We start from the raw sequence: 15,315 nt of genomic DNA on the forward strand, positions 1-15,315 counted from the left end.
TTATCATTAAATATTTGTTAACTCACTTTTCCATATGTAAATAAATATGGAACTTAAATCTAAGTAAAAAGAAGTTATTACTAAAGACATGTGCATCAGTAAATGTATGACTACAAAAATCTTAAGCTTTACCCGCCAGCATTCTGTAATATGTTAATTAGCTTGGAATGGTCAAAAAATTTAAAATTTTGAAGGTTATTCTCCCCCTCACATACCCCTCCCCCTCCAATGTGGAAAGAAGTTGCATGTATGTCACTGATGACTTTGTCAAATTTTGAAGCAGAGTAGTATTTTCTTCTGAATTTGGACAACTGTGTAACCTTAAGGCTTCTTGGACTTTCTTTTCATCTCTACCCAGAAGCTCTTCACTATGCCACTTCTTTTCTTTATATATTATACATTATTATTTTATTATTGTCGTAAGAAATCATTTGTAATCTATGTGTGGTACGTGCAGAATGTGCTGCTGACGACAACACAAGCGAGCAGCGGGCAGACGCAGCAGCAGACGGTGGTCCTTGCGTCGAGGGCGCAGGGTGGGGCCCTTGTACTGCAGCCTGGGGCTGCTGGCGGGGCGCAACAGATCCTGCTGCCACCGGGCGCGCTCAACCTGAAGACGCTGCAGGGACTCAAGGTCATCCCGCTGTCTCAGGCCACAGCAGCTGCCGCAGCGAAAGGTGCGTACTGGAATAGGTGTAGGTGGCAGTGTAGTTTCTGCATTTCCCCTTATTTCTGCACTAAATTTCTGTTACAAATGAAATTATTGTCTTAGTAACTACTAAATAATCATCGTAATTAACAGGATCTAGAAGGCACTTGTGAAAGTAAAAGGGTTTTCTAGTAGTTCTTTCTTCTATGGCCAAAAACAAGTAAGAAGCTGCACTAGCAGTGAACGCAGAAAACCATTAAATCCTCTGCATGTTTCCATCACAAATTTCAGCTCTTAAGACACATTTCAATTCACAATAACACTAGCACACAAATTTGAAATGCATGTAAATCGTAGTAATTGCTAACTAAAGTACAGTCTCTGCATGTAGCATGTAACGTTACCACTGACCATCTTAAAACAGCAATTGATTATAACGTTATACCTCTGTGAGGAATTTTTGAAAGTTGTGACCAAGCAGAAGGCGACATATAAGCAGATTTACCAAAGTCTTTATTAGCAAGTTCCACCATATGATAGGTGCGAAAGGCAATAATGTCTCTTCCAACGAAATTTTCGAGTCCACCAACATTGGATACTCCAGAGCCTCCATGGACAGTGGCTACAGTAAACCATCTGTTACCATGATGAGACAAGAAGAATCGTATACCAGTCAAGTCTGTCGCTGCTCAAGCCTTGCTGGGCGGACCTTCTGTTTTCTGTGGATGCCGACTTAATTTTAGTTTAGATATTAATGATTCGTTTGATCATGGTAACGGATGGTTTACTGCAGCCATTGTCCGTGGAGGCTCTGGAGTACCCAATGTTGGTGGACTCGAGAAAGTTTCGTTGACAGAGACATTATTGCCTTTCGCACCTATCATATGGCGGAACTTGCTAATAAATACTTTGGTAAATCTGCTTATATGTCGCCTTCTGCTTTGTCTTTATATACTCATAATAGGAGAAAATTATCTGTAAATGAGTCTGTATTCATTTGGGTAAAAGGTAAAGGAGTAATGGAAACAGAAGAGTAAAACTAGGATTTGTTTCTGAAACACTCCAGAAATGTATAACAAACAGTAAATGGTGGGTCAGGAACAGACGTTCTCCCAGCACAAAAGCAGGTTGTAGCATTACAGATTTAAACTGGTCGCCAGCCTAATTAGGCATTCTTGTGTCAAGCAAAATCATAAAACAGAAGGCAGCACTAAGGCTAACCTAACTCTCCTTGACACACACACACACACACACACACACACACACACACACACACACACACACACACACACACACACTAAACTCTTTACTTATAACTGTTCATGCAACAACAAAGCAACCTAACCTTGCAGATATATGTGCTACTAAGAAACAAATGGCCAATGAGATAGTAAACAGTAACGTATGCCTCTCAACAACATATACCTTAAATGACCTAGGTGTAACAGTTTATAAAACCAATGAAACTATTAGCAGTACTAACAGAGAAAAGCTTGAAATGATTCTGAATTGAAATCAGGGGGCCTGCTAATGATCATAATATAGAACTTCATTGCTTAGTACAGGCTCTCTATGCCTGTGCACTAATTAACTTCTATTAGAATAGATAACACAATAAATGGTTCTTCCTTAAATTTTGTTTGAAGCAACTAAACAGAAAGCAAATCTACCTACACTGGCTTTGAAGGAGCCTTTGCATTGCTTCATTAACTAACTAGCCTAATACATGAGTGCTCTTAAACTTTCATGGTCTGAAGAACCATTATTATTAACAAAACTATACCAGTATGTATGAGAAATGGTAAGTATTCTTACCATTAATTATTAAGTAAAGCACAACAAACTATAACTCTTTATATAACAAATTTGATATGATAAACAGTGTTTTGACTTACTCAAAAGTATAATTGGCTGTGAAAATGACAACACAACATTAAATTCAAGTTCAACCACTTTCTCATAATAAATTAGGACACTCGGAACCAAATTCACTAGGATAGGAATCCTGGCCAGGTTTGTGATTTGGGATAATCACGGATGTAAAATAGAGTTTTCAGCAACATCTCTATTATTATTATTATTATTATTATTATTATTATTATAAAATCAACTAAATTTCACAAATACCTGGTCCATGTACAGAGTGCCAAATATAAACAATTTAGTGGAAGGCTGGTGGTGCTGGTGGCATAATTTGCAGTGGCTATTAATCTGGCAGCGATGCAGTCATAGTAATACTGTCGGACTCACCCTATTTCATATTTTCTGGGCCTCAGAATTATATTTATAGGGCTAAAACCCATGCCATGATAATGGTATCACCAATTGCAGCATCCAAGGCCTATAAATACTGCCATTAAGCTCTTCTGGCCTCCGCTACTGCTAGCGAGCTGTCAACCACAGCACTGCTCAGCCCAGACCCCTTACCTCTTCCACTCTGCCAGGCTACTTCTGTAGCTCTGGGGCTTCCCCACATATCTTACATTCAACCCTATGTTCCCTAACTATGGACCAACTCATTTACAGTACATTACGTAACAATCATTCTATTAGTTATTTGAATCCACAAGCATTATTTAAACAACATCGTTCAAAAGTTTCACAAAATTAATATGGATACAAAGTCAAAGAATACAACATTATACATAAGCAATACTACAAATTGGCATAGAAATATCGATACAGATACAAAATAGGTGTTATAACTATCAATTGCTTGAGATAGAAAACACGTATTTGAACAGTGGTGCAAAGTAAATCTCATGGTCTACGGGTAAGAGATTGGAATGTTTGATCCCTTAATCTGGTACGTGGGTAAGAGAACATGAAAGGAAAAAATGGGTAACTTGAAGTTGGATATAGTGAGAATTAGTGAAGTATGATGGCAGGAAGAACAGGATTTATGGACAGGTGGACATGCTGTAATCGAAACAAAATAAAATAAGGTAATGCAGGATTAGAACTAATAAGGAATAAGATAATAGGAATGCCGGTGAGCTACTATGAACAGCATAGTGTATGCATTATTGTAGCCAGATGGATTATAAAGAGCTAGGCATTGTCCATAATTGTTAGGGATCGACTAACAGGAAGAAATTACAGACATAGGCATTTTACCATGGCTTACTAAAACTTCTTTCGAAATGAGGTGGTAAAAGTTCAAGGCATTTGTGTGTAAGCTGTTGCAATTTTTCTAACGGGCTGATATCACAAGATGCACTGTCCACCTATCTATCCATACTTCATAATACACACCATGCTGATGCTATTATAGTAATGGCCATCACCATTTATTTTAGTTATGTAATTTTTAATTGTGCTGGGAGTAAATTATTATAGACTGATGAAATTGTTGGTAATTTTGTAACATATATGTTTTGGGTGGATTATTCACATTTTTGGAATTCAAAACAACTGTGTATATTGGGTTAGTTGCTAAAGATTTTAATTGTTTCATCAAAATGCAATCAATTAGACTTTTTTTTAAAAAAAAAATTCCTTTGGCAACTGTTAACAGTTTCCATAAAGACAAGCTAAATGCAATGACAGTGAGAAATTAAACAGTGCAAATCATATCCAGGGTAACAGTGAAAAAAATAAGATGGAAGTTTTTGTAATTACAAGTACTAGTACTCATGTATTTGCTTATTAAGTCAATTGTTGTAAGAAGGAAAGTGCAAAAATGAAAGTGGAAAATTATCACAAGAAAGAAGCAAGTGCTGTGAAAGCAGGCCTGAGTACTGCAACAAATTCAGATAGTAATACTGCGGAGCACCAAAGTGTTAATACAGTGAATGGCAGTGTAAAATAAATAAATCAAAAAATTAAAAAAAATGCAAAACTGGACAGAAACTTAGGAAACAAGATAGCATAGAATGGTCATATCTGGTAAAATGTAATAAATCAGATCAACATATGTTTTGTACTGCGTGTTCACAACACATTTGTATAAAGCACGCTGTCTTCAGACACGTCACTGTCATCATTTGTAATATGACCTGATGAGGAGGATTCTGTCACTAATGCAGAAATGCTTTTTAGTTCATTTATAGTTGAAGATGGCCTGCCATTTTCTTGTGTAGATCATACTTCACTGCTGTTCAAAAAAATATTTCCTGATACTCAGGTTGCTACAAAAATACTGTCTGGTAGAACTAAAACAACCGCAGTTATAAATTCTTTCTCATCTGGAACACAGGATGAAGTAGTAGAATATTTAAAAGTAAACCTTTTTCCTCTTGCAATCGAAGATAGCAGAGATATTAAAGATGTTAACTGTACCCAATTGCCATTATGTTGATGGTAAACAGGGAAAGATGTGCACCAGAAGAATATCCTTGATGGAATCAAGTTTAAATACGGGTGAAGGAATTTTTACTCTATTGAATGTCCAGCTGCTAAGAAAAGGAATTCCCTGAAAAAATTACATTTCATTCGCACACAATAATACAAATTCAGTGGTGGGGTATGGAAAAGGATGTGCTGCTTTTTTGAAGGGCATTCAGCCACACATAAGTATACAAACTTGTTCCTGTCACTTGCTGCATTTGTGTGCATCAACCATCATGAAAAGCCTAAAATATTTCGATGCTGAAAAATTTATAGTGGACATTTCCTAATTTCTCCAAAAAAGTTCAAAGAGACAATATGCTTTTAAACTTTGACACGATACTTATATATGCAGGGTGACAATTATTGAACTACATGAAAAAAAGTTAATCAGTTACAAACTACAGTATGCACACACTTTATTCAATATGTAAACATCACTACAGATGTTCAGATTTAGGTTATCACATGTTCAATGTGATGATCTGACACAGATGAATAATGAAATTCTGTGTGACACACTGAAGTGTTGGAATATCGATGCCGTTGATGACCTCCTGAATGGCTGGTTTCATCTCAGCAATGGTTTCGGAGTTATTGCTGTACACCTTGTCTAAAATATAGCCCCACAAAAAGGAGTCGCATGTATTCAGATCCGCAGAATATGGTAGCCAATTGAGGCCGTGCCAGTGGCCTCTGGGTACCATAGAGCCAGAATGTGGTCCCGAAAATGCACCTCCAGGACATCAAACACTCTCCTGCTTCAATGGTGTTGAGCTCCGTCTTGCAAGAACCACATCTTGTCAAAATATGGGTGACAATGGATAATCGGGATGAAATTGTCCTCCAAAACCATCACGCATCGTTTGGTAGTCACTGTGGCATCAAGGAATATTGGACCGATTATTCTGTGCCAGACATTGCACACCGTACAGTCACCTGTTGAGGTTGAAGAGATTTCCCGATTGCGAAATGCAGATTCAGTCCCTCAAATCCACCAGTTTTGTTCATTGATGAACCCATACAAATGAAAGTTGGCTTCATCGCTAAACCAAACCATGCACGCACATACTAATTCCCATTTTCCCCATTTCCAACTATGCAGTTTGAATGCCCTAATGCAAACCACTCAGAAGTTGTGATGATTTTGTTTCATATAGTTCAATGATTGTCACCTGGTATATGGCACTAAACACCATAAAATACTGAAGTATGTTTGTACAAATGGTTCTCTTTGCTCCAATGAATACAAAGAATAATTGAGCAATGGGAACATCTGGCAAACTTTTTCAATGAGGAAACTTAATAAAAAAATGTAAGTATCTCTCACTTGAGTACGCTCTATTATAAATGATCCAGTTACAAAACTTTATATTCTATTCTTGCATCTAACTCTTTTATTATTTACCAAAGCACATGTATTCCCTCAGAGAGAAGAACCAGTAATTCATAAACTTCATAGCATCACACATATCTTATTTACATATGTGATTGTGAGATTGATCAAACTTTTTGCACTACCTACTCCTGATCGTCTACTCGAACTGAAATTTCAAGAAACCAAGTATCACAAAGGGAATGAAGATATTCTCATTGGTGTGGACACCAGAAGAAGCTACATTCATCATACCAAGTTTGAAAAATTATTATTGTAAAATTTCATGTAGGTATCAAGTTTTTTTGTCAACTCATGCAGTTACATCAAAGAAAAATTCGCACTAAATGATGACTTCTTAAAAAATATAGATGTTATAGATATTGGATCTAGAAAAGATAACTCTGTTTCATCAGTTGTTAAGTTGAATGAGCTGTTTCCTGATATCGTGGGAGAATAGAAAAAAACACAAAGGGAGTGGATTTCTCAAGCTACCAGTTTTAAGAGTTTTGAGCAGTGGAAGAAGATCTAGCTGATATTGCTTGATGCGGAACGTCTACTATATGTGATGCATCAGGCATTAAAAAAGCATCCATCACTGAGCAAACAAACTTGTGTCACTGCTTGTTCCTTGCATAAATGCTGCCTGTGAGAGAGTTTTTAGTGTTGTTAGGAAAACAATCCTGAATTTTGATCTAGTATGGATACAGCAATTTCGAGCACTATGATGATAAGTAAAATGAAACATTTGTCTTCAGGAAGAGCATGTTACCAAAATAATTTTGCAAAGGATTAGATATGGGCTGTGGAGAATGTAACAAGATTGTCACTAATGAAAATCCAGATTCTGTGTTACACAAGGCAGAAGAGGAGGTAGTGGATGAGGAAGGTTAATGCATATTTTTGTATAAAACACTGAAGGCATGCCTCTCTCTTAATAATTGAAGTGGATATTGTTTTAGTGTTATATTTTCGTTAATAATTTGTGAGATACTTGTATATTGATTTTACAGTATTAGAAAACTAAAGCACCCATGATGTTTACCAAACTAATTTTTAGCCTTTTTTGCTTAACCTGATTTCTTTCACTTACAATTAGTCTTATTACTGGAAAATCTTCATTATTTATGGCCAGAAAGTGTCTGAAATATAGTATTTTAATTTTTAAAATTTTCTAGGCCAGGTACCCCGGACTCTCCATATTTCCCACATGATTACTGACAGCCTCTTCTCAAGGTTGGCAGCTATAATTATATTATGAAAGGACAGATTCTGAAACCAGATTTTAAGCTGCAGAATACTCCCTGGGGCGCTGACCAGTATTTGTTGGTTATGAGACAGAGATTAAAACTGTGAATTTCCAAAAGGTGAGAAATTAAGGATGTGGAAGCTGAATAAGTTGAAAGAACAAGAAGTGGTTGAGAGTTTCAAAGGGAGTAACAGGCAGCAGTTAAATGAAGTGTGCTAGGAACACAATAGAAGATGAATGGGTAGCCTTGAGAGATGCAGCAGCCGTGGGAGGCAGAGAGGATCAAATAGGTAAAAAGACAAGACTCAGTAGAAATCCTCAGACAATGCATAATACATTGAATTTGACTGATAAAAGTAGAATTTGTGAAAAAAAAAATTAGTAAGTGAAGCAGGCAAAAGAATATACTAACCTTTAAAAATGAGAATGACAGAAAGTGCAAAATAGCAAAGCAGGAATGACTAGGAAAATGCACAACAGCTGACTGCAGTACAATTTTACTGCCGCCAACTTATATTTCGCGTAAAGACCACAAAGATAAGATAAGAGAGATTAGGGCTCATACAGAGGCATATAGGCAGTCATTTTTCCCTCGTTCTGTTTGGGAGTGGAACAGGGAGAGAAGATGCTAGTTGTGGTACGAGGTACCCTCCACCACACACTGTATGTGGATTGCGGAGTATGTATGTAGATGTCGATGTCGATGTAGGAACATGCTGCTGTACAGGAAAATTAAAGAAAATGCAGAAAATTAAAGAAAATGCAGAAAAACTGCATAAATATTAAGGGTTCAGGTGGCATGCCAGTATTAAATGAAAAAGAAAATGCTGAAAGTTGGAAGGTATCTATAGAAGTGCTGGAGAAGGAGAAGTGTTATAGATGAAAATGTACTTGAACACAATAATAGAGAAAGAGAAATGGAAGAAAATGAAGATGAAACAGGAGATACGATATTACAAGGAGAATTTAAAAGTACAGTGAAAGACCTAATTCAAAACAAGGCACCTGGAGTAGACGAGAGATCCTTGGGAAAGCTATCCATTAACAAATTATTTCAACTGCTCTGCAAGATTTATGAGACAGGTAAAATAGCCTATAACTTCAAAAACAATGTAATTACTCCATTCTAGGAAAGGCAAGTGTTAACAGGTGCAAATATTATGAGGCCATTAGTTTAGTGAGTCATGGTTGCAACATATTGATAGGAATTATTTACAGAAGAATGGCAAAACTGGTAGAAATGGGACTTGAGGGAGATCAGTTTGGATTCTGCAAAAATATAGGGACACACTAGGCAATACTGATCTACAACTTACATTAGAATATAGTTTGAAAGAAGGGGAGCATATGTAGCTTTTGTTTGAGAGTTGCAGACAGCTTTTGATATGTTGCTCGAATACACTCATTGAAATTTAAAAAATAATTGAAATAAAAGTCATGGAATGAAATATTATCTTCAACTTGTACAGAAATAGAACCATAGTTATAAGAGTCAGTGGCCACGAAAGGGAAACAGTAGTCGAGAAGGGACTGAGACAGGAACGTGGCCTCTCCCCAACATCGTGTAGTCTGTACATAGAGTAAACAGTGAAGAACAACAAGGAAAAATTCAAAAGGGAATTAAAATTTTAGGAGAAGAAGTTATTGTCATTCTTTAAAAGATAAGATGGATGGTTTATAGGATGAATATTAACCCCTCAACATACTGGGTTTTCTTCTTCTTCTTCTTTCTTTTCTTTTTTTAAATTGTTCCAATAAAATAACATTTTTTTATTAATTAAAACATCCCATAATGAATGACATTACATTTAGAGACATAAAGACACCCTTTTAAAGCTTAAAATAATGAGTTGAATAATTTTGAAGATCACCGACAATAAAATACTGAGTATACTCGGGCACTGGACTTAGATTGAAACATCCTGGAACTTGTAGTCATATTTTAGTTTCTGTGTAGCTGTGAAGTCTAACCATGTATTTCACAACAGTTTCTGGTGAACATTAATCTTCGAGGAGCTGGCTGGAGCACAGTGGATGTACAGGGTGGTTATAATTAAAATTAAACTTCCAAACCACTGTAGAAATAACACCACTGGTGAGAATGACATCAAACTGCAGCAGAAAATTATCGGAGAAGGGGGGGGGGGGGGGAATGTATTGTAGAAGAAAAATGAATAGTTACAAAATGTAGCAATAGATGGTGCTGTAAGTATCATAATTTAATAGTAGCCGACTACAGTTGACAAATGAATTATACAGCAATGCCTAAGGTGTATGTTTGACATTAAACAAACCCTACTACTCAATGTGCATGATTTACAGGTGTGATACCATCAGTTACGTGAGCCCATCCACCACGGCAAGGTGGTATCACATTGGATGAGAAAAATCAGTTTCTAATTGTCCTGAGGGCAAAAACCGCATAAAAATCACCAGTCGTAATCAAATCGGAGTATTAATTTCCGTATGACTGGTGCAAAACATGTTCAATATGCTGTCTACCATTTTCTGCAACAAGTTGAAATCAAGAAACAGCATGTTCCAGTTGCTGAGGAATTTAAATTAGAAGATGAGACACTAAATGTAGAGGATGAGTATTGCCATTTGAGCAGCTAAATAACTGATAGTAGCTGAAATAGAGAGGATATAAAACGCAGACAGAAAATAACAAGAACAGTGTTTCTCAAAAAGTCTCATTGTGGAGACTTTTATAATCATCTCCCATTGAAGTCCGCTTTAAATTTCAAGCTTCTGTAAAAGATCACCAATCCTGGGGATTTTGTGCCTTTTAAATTTGGCACGTATGTTTCGTTGTTTCCGCAACAATGTTCTGACCCGTTTTGTGTACCAAGGAGTATCAGGTCTGTCGTTTGTTAAATTATATGGTATAAATCTCTTAATTGCTGTTGATTCTATTTCTTTGAGTTCAAGTCACATCTGGTCTACACTTTTTTTTTTGGAAGGAGTCGAGACTCTCTCTTAGGAAGTTGTCAAGTGAATTTTTATGAATTCGTATATTTTTGTTTATTTTTGGAGGATTTGGGAGTTACAATTTTCAATCTCGCTTCAACAACCCATGGTGTGGGTTCCTGTAGTCATGTCCTTGTTCATGAACCATGGGCAACGTATGAGTGGCTAAGAAAGTGGTCCCGACAGTCGGGATACCAGTTACTTTGGAATAAGGCTGGGCATCTTGGACATATTCTGAGTCATGGTCACCTTTGTGCTCATACGGCTAAGACTACCAAATCCACTGGGTAGTCCCTCTACCGTTAGGGGTAAAACCCAATGGGACTCGGGGCAAGTAAGGCTAGCAACCTGCTTCCCTGATACATTAAATATGATGCTGGCAACAATCAGAGCAAAATGCCTCGGACCTTTGGAGGTGATGGAGTCCCACCTCTAACTGACAAACCAGGGACTCCTAAGATACGACTTGGCAAACAAATGGTAATGAGATGGGAAGCTATTAATATCAATGGGGGCTACTCGGGAAAGAAGGTAGAGCTGGCAGAGGCTGCAAGTAAGATGGGGCTGACGTTTTAGCTGTTAGTGACATTCGGGTAAGGGGTGAGAAAGAAGAGGAAGTGGGAGAATACAAGGTCTACCTGTCAGGAGTCAAAGCAGGAATAGCACAATGGGGTGTAGGGCTTCACACTAGGAAAAAAATGGAACCCAGCGTAGTTACAATAAGGTATGTAAACGAACGAATGATGTGGATAGATTTGACAGTGTCTAGCAAGAAAATTAGGATTGTGTCAGTATATTCGCATTGTGAAGGGACAGATCAAGATAAGATGGATAGTTTTTATGAGGCACTCAGTGGTGTAGTTGTTAGAGTAAAGGGCAAGGACAGTGTTCTGCTCATGGGTGATTTTAATGCCAGAAAAGGAAATCGAACAGAAGGGTATGAAAAGGTTATGGGTAAATTTGGAGAGGATATGGAGGCCAACAGGAACGGGAAACAACTCTTGGATTTCTGTGCCAATATGGGCTTAGTAATCACAAACTCCTTTTTTAAACATAAGAACATTCACCGGTATACTTGGGAATGCAGGGGAACCAGATCTGTCATTGACTATATAATAACAGATCAGGAATTCAGGAAGGCTGTGAGGGGCACACATGTATTCAGGGGATTCTTTGATGGCACTGATCATTATCTAATCTGCAGTGAAATTGGGATTGGGAGGCCGAAAGTGCAGGAGGTCAGGTCCATATGTAGGAGGATAAGAGTGGAGAAACTTCAGGATTAGGAAATCAGGCACAAGTACATAACATCGATCTCAGAAAGGTACCAGTTAGTTGAATGTAGTCAATTACAGTCATTGGAAAAGGAATGGACAAGGTACAGGGACACAGTACTAGAAGTGGCTAAAGAATGTCTTGGAACAATAGTGTGTAAAAATAGGATGAAGCAAACAGCTTGGTGGAATGACACAGTCAAGGCAGCCTGTAAAAGAAAAAGAAGGCGTATCAAAAATAGCTACATACTAGAACTCAGGTAGACAGAAAAAGTTATGTTGAAGAAAGAAACAAAGCCAAACAGATAATTGCAGCATCCAAGAAGAAATCTTGGGAAGACTTTGGAAACAGGTTGGAGACTATGGGCCAAGCTGCTGGAAAACCATTCTGGAGTGTAATTAGAAGTCTTCGAAAGGGCGGTAAGAAGGAAATGACAAGTATTTTGGACAGGTCAGGAAAACTGCTGGTGAATCCTGTGGATGCCTTGGGCAGATGGAGGGAATATTTTGAAGAGTTGCTCAATGTAGGTGAAAATACGATCAGTAATGTTTCAGATTTCGAGGTAGAATGGGATAGGAATGATAATATAAATAGGATCACATTTGAGGAAGTGGAGAAAATGGTCAATAGATTGCAGTGCAATAAAGCAGCTGGGGTGGATGAAATTAAGTTGGAACTCATCAAATACAGTGGAATGTCAGGTCTTAAATGGCTACACAGGACAATTGAAATGGCCTGGGAGTCTGGACAGGTTCCATCAGACTGGACAAAAGCAGTAATCACACCAATCTTTAAACATGGAAACAGAAAAGATTGTAACAACTACAGAGGTATCTCGTTAATCAGCGTTGTGGGTAAAATCTTCTTAGGTATTGTTGAAAGGAAAGTGTGAGTATTAGTTGAGGACCAATTGGATGAAAATCAGTGTGGGTTTAGGCCTCTTAGAGGTTGTCAGGACCAGATCTTTAGCTTACGGCAAATAATGGAGAAGTGTTATGAGTGGAACAGGGAATTGTATATATGCTTTATAGATCTAGAAAAGGCATAAGACCAGGTTCCTAGGAGGAAGTTATTGTCTGTTCTACGAGATTATGGAATAGGAGGCAAACTTTTGCAAGCAATTAAAGGTCTTTACATGGATAGTCAGGCAGCAGTTAGAGTTGACGGTAAATTGAGTTCATGGTTCAGAGTAGTTTCGGGGGTAAGACAAGGGTGCAACCTCTCTCCACTGTTGTTCATATTATTTATGGATCATAAGTTGAAAACAATAGACTGGCTGGGTGAGATTACGATATATGAACACAAAATAAGCAGTCTTGTATATGCGGATGACTTAGTTGTGATGGCAGATTTGATTGAAAGTTTGCAAAGTAATATTTCAGAGCTAGATCAGAAATGTAAGGACTATGGTATGATGATTAGCATCTCCAAAACGAAAGTAATGCCAGTGAGAAAGAAATATAAATGGATTGAGTGCCAAATAGGAGTAACAAAGTTAGAACAGGTGGACGGTTTCAAGTACTTAGGATGCATATTCTCACAGGATGCAACATAGTGAAAGAACTGGAAGCGACGTGTAGCAAAGCTAATGCAGTGAGCACTCAGCTACGATCTACTCTCTTCTGCAAGAAGGAAGTCAGTACCAAGACTAAGTTATCTGTGCACCGTTCAATCTTTCGACCAACTTTGTTGTATGGGAGCGAAAGCTGGGTGGATTCAGGTTACCTTATCAACAAGGTTGAGGTCACGGATATGAAAGTAGCTAGGATGATTGCAGGTACTAGTAGATGGGAACAATGGCAGGAGGGTGTCCATAGATGTAGCAGTCAGGGCGAACAGGCTTAGATGGTGGGGTCATGTTACACGCATGGGAGAAGCAAGGTTACCCAAGAGACTCATGGGTTCAGCAGTAGAGGGTAGGAGGAGTCGGGGCAGACCAAGGAGAAGGTACCTGGATTCGGTTAAGAATGATTTTGAAGTAATAGGTTTAACATCAGAAGAGGCACGAATGTTAGCACTGAATAGGGGATCATGGAGGAATGTTATAAGGGGGCTATGCTCCAGACTGAACGCTGAAAGGCATAATCAGTCTTAAATGGTGGTGGTGATGATGATGATGATGATGATGATGATGATGATGATGATTCAACAACCCTGTGTTCACTAATCCCTGTATCCATTTTGATGCTCATTATTAATTCAGGATTATTTGTTGCTAAGAGGTCAAGTGTTTTCACATTCGTTTACTATTCACGTGGGCTCATGAACTAACTGCTTGAAAAAATTTTCAGAGCATGCGTTTAGCACAATTTCGGATGATGTTTTATGCGTACCTCCCGAGTTAAACGTGTACTTTTGCCAACATTTTATCGTGATACAAAACATTTTGTGCCCCTTGTTAGGGTTTCTTTCCATTCCAGTTGTGTAAGGAGCACAGAAAATTAGTCTCATTTTGTCTTCACGGTTCCTAGTAGAGTGATACATAGGGAGCTGAAGAATATCTCTAGGTTCTTCACTTAGTTCTGCTTCTTGAAATTGTGTTAGTGGTTTTTTGCAGGATAAATGGAGCCTATCTTCACACCCCTTCGAATAGCCATCCACGTTAATGCACCGCTTCCAGGATGGTTAGGTGTGCCGGCCTCAGTTCAAATCTGTCTGCTGGATTGACAGCATGGTTTGATGTGCCAGCCAGCCTGAAGGGGGGCTTTAGGCACTTCGTCACATCCCAATAGGTGAATACTGGGCTGATACCCAAGTCCCATATCAGTTACATGATTGGCAAACATCTATAAAACTTTCACTCAGTTTCAGATGATTAAAACTATACGCAGACAGTTGGTCAATGTATACATGTTCTGTCCCAGAGGGTAAAGGGGTAGCATCAGGAAGGACACAAGGCCACTCCTTAAAAACTAACCATGCCAGATGTGTTAATAACAAGTGCAGGACAAAGACACAAGAAAAACAGAAAGAAAGAAGATGAGTTTGAGTCTGTCTTCAAGAGCCTGAGAATTCAGGTTTTTCTAAACTTCACTGACACTCCCCACGAGTTGGAACTGTGACCATTTGTGCTGCCCTCATTAATGTATTTCTGTGACAGCATCAAAGAAAATATTGAGTTTACAATTAAAATTATTAAGCTCACTGTTTTGCAAATACCTTGCAGGTCGGCAGCAGGTTTACGCACGCATCCTGAGCCCTGGCATCCGAGCTCAGGGGGCGACTATTGCTACCAGCGCAGCCAACATCATGGTTGCAGCACAGCAACAGCAATCGGGAGGAGTGGCAGCGCATGCTGTCGGAGGTGCGGGTGACAACGCTGGATCTGGGACCAACCCTGACCAGTGAGTATCTGACAGGGAGAAGAGTCGTACACACCAGTATCCTCTTGAAGATGTAGAATGCATTTTCTTTAGTGGATTACAGTACCAAATCTTTAGAAATCAAATGTCCTTTCCGATAAGATGT

At 38.3% G+C, this 15,315-nt stretch overlaps 1 protein-coding gene across 1 annotated transcript in view; it reads left to right on the forward strand.

Annotated features, from left to right (window-relative positions):
• Window positions 1-15,315, forward strand: part of LOC126291695 (nuclear factor related to kappa-B-binding protein-like) — a 197,994-nt gene that overhangs the window by 169,870 nt on the left and 12,809 nt on the right. The window contains exons 21-22 of the mRNA XM_049985324.1: window positions 458-677; window positions 15,014-15,191. Coding sequence (XP_049841281.1) covers window positions 458-677; window positions 15,014-15,191 — 398 coding nt within the window. The remainder of the gene's footprint in view (window positions 1-457; window positions 678-15,013; window positions 15,192-15,315) is intronic.

This window comes from Schistocerca gregaria, chromosome 9, assembly GCF_023897955.1.
Source record: "Schistocerca gregaria isolate iqSchGreg1 chromosome 9, iqSchGreg1.2, whole genome shotgun sequence".
Classification (NCBI taxonomy): domain Eukaryota; kingdom Metazoa; phylum Arthropoda; class Insecta; order Orthoptera; family Acrididae; genus Schistocerca; species Schistocerca gregaria.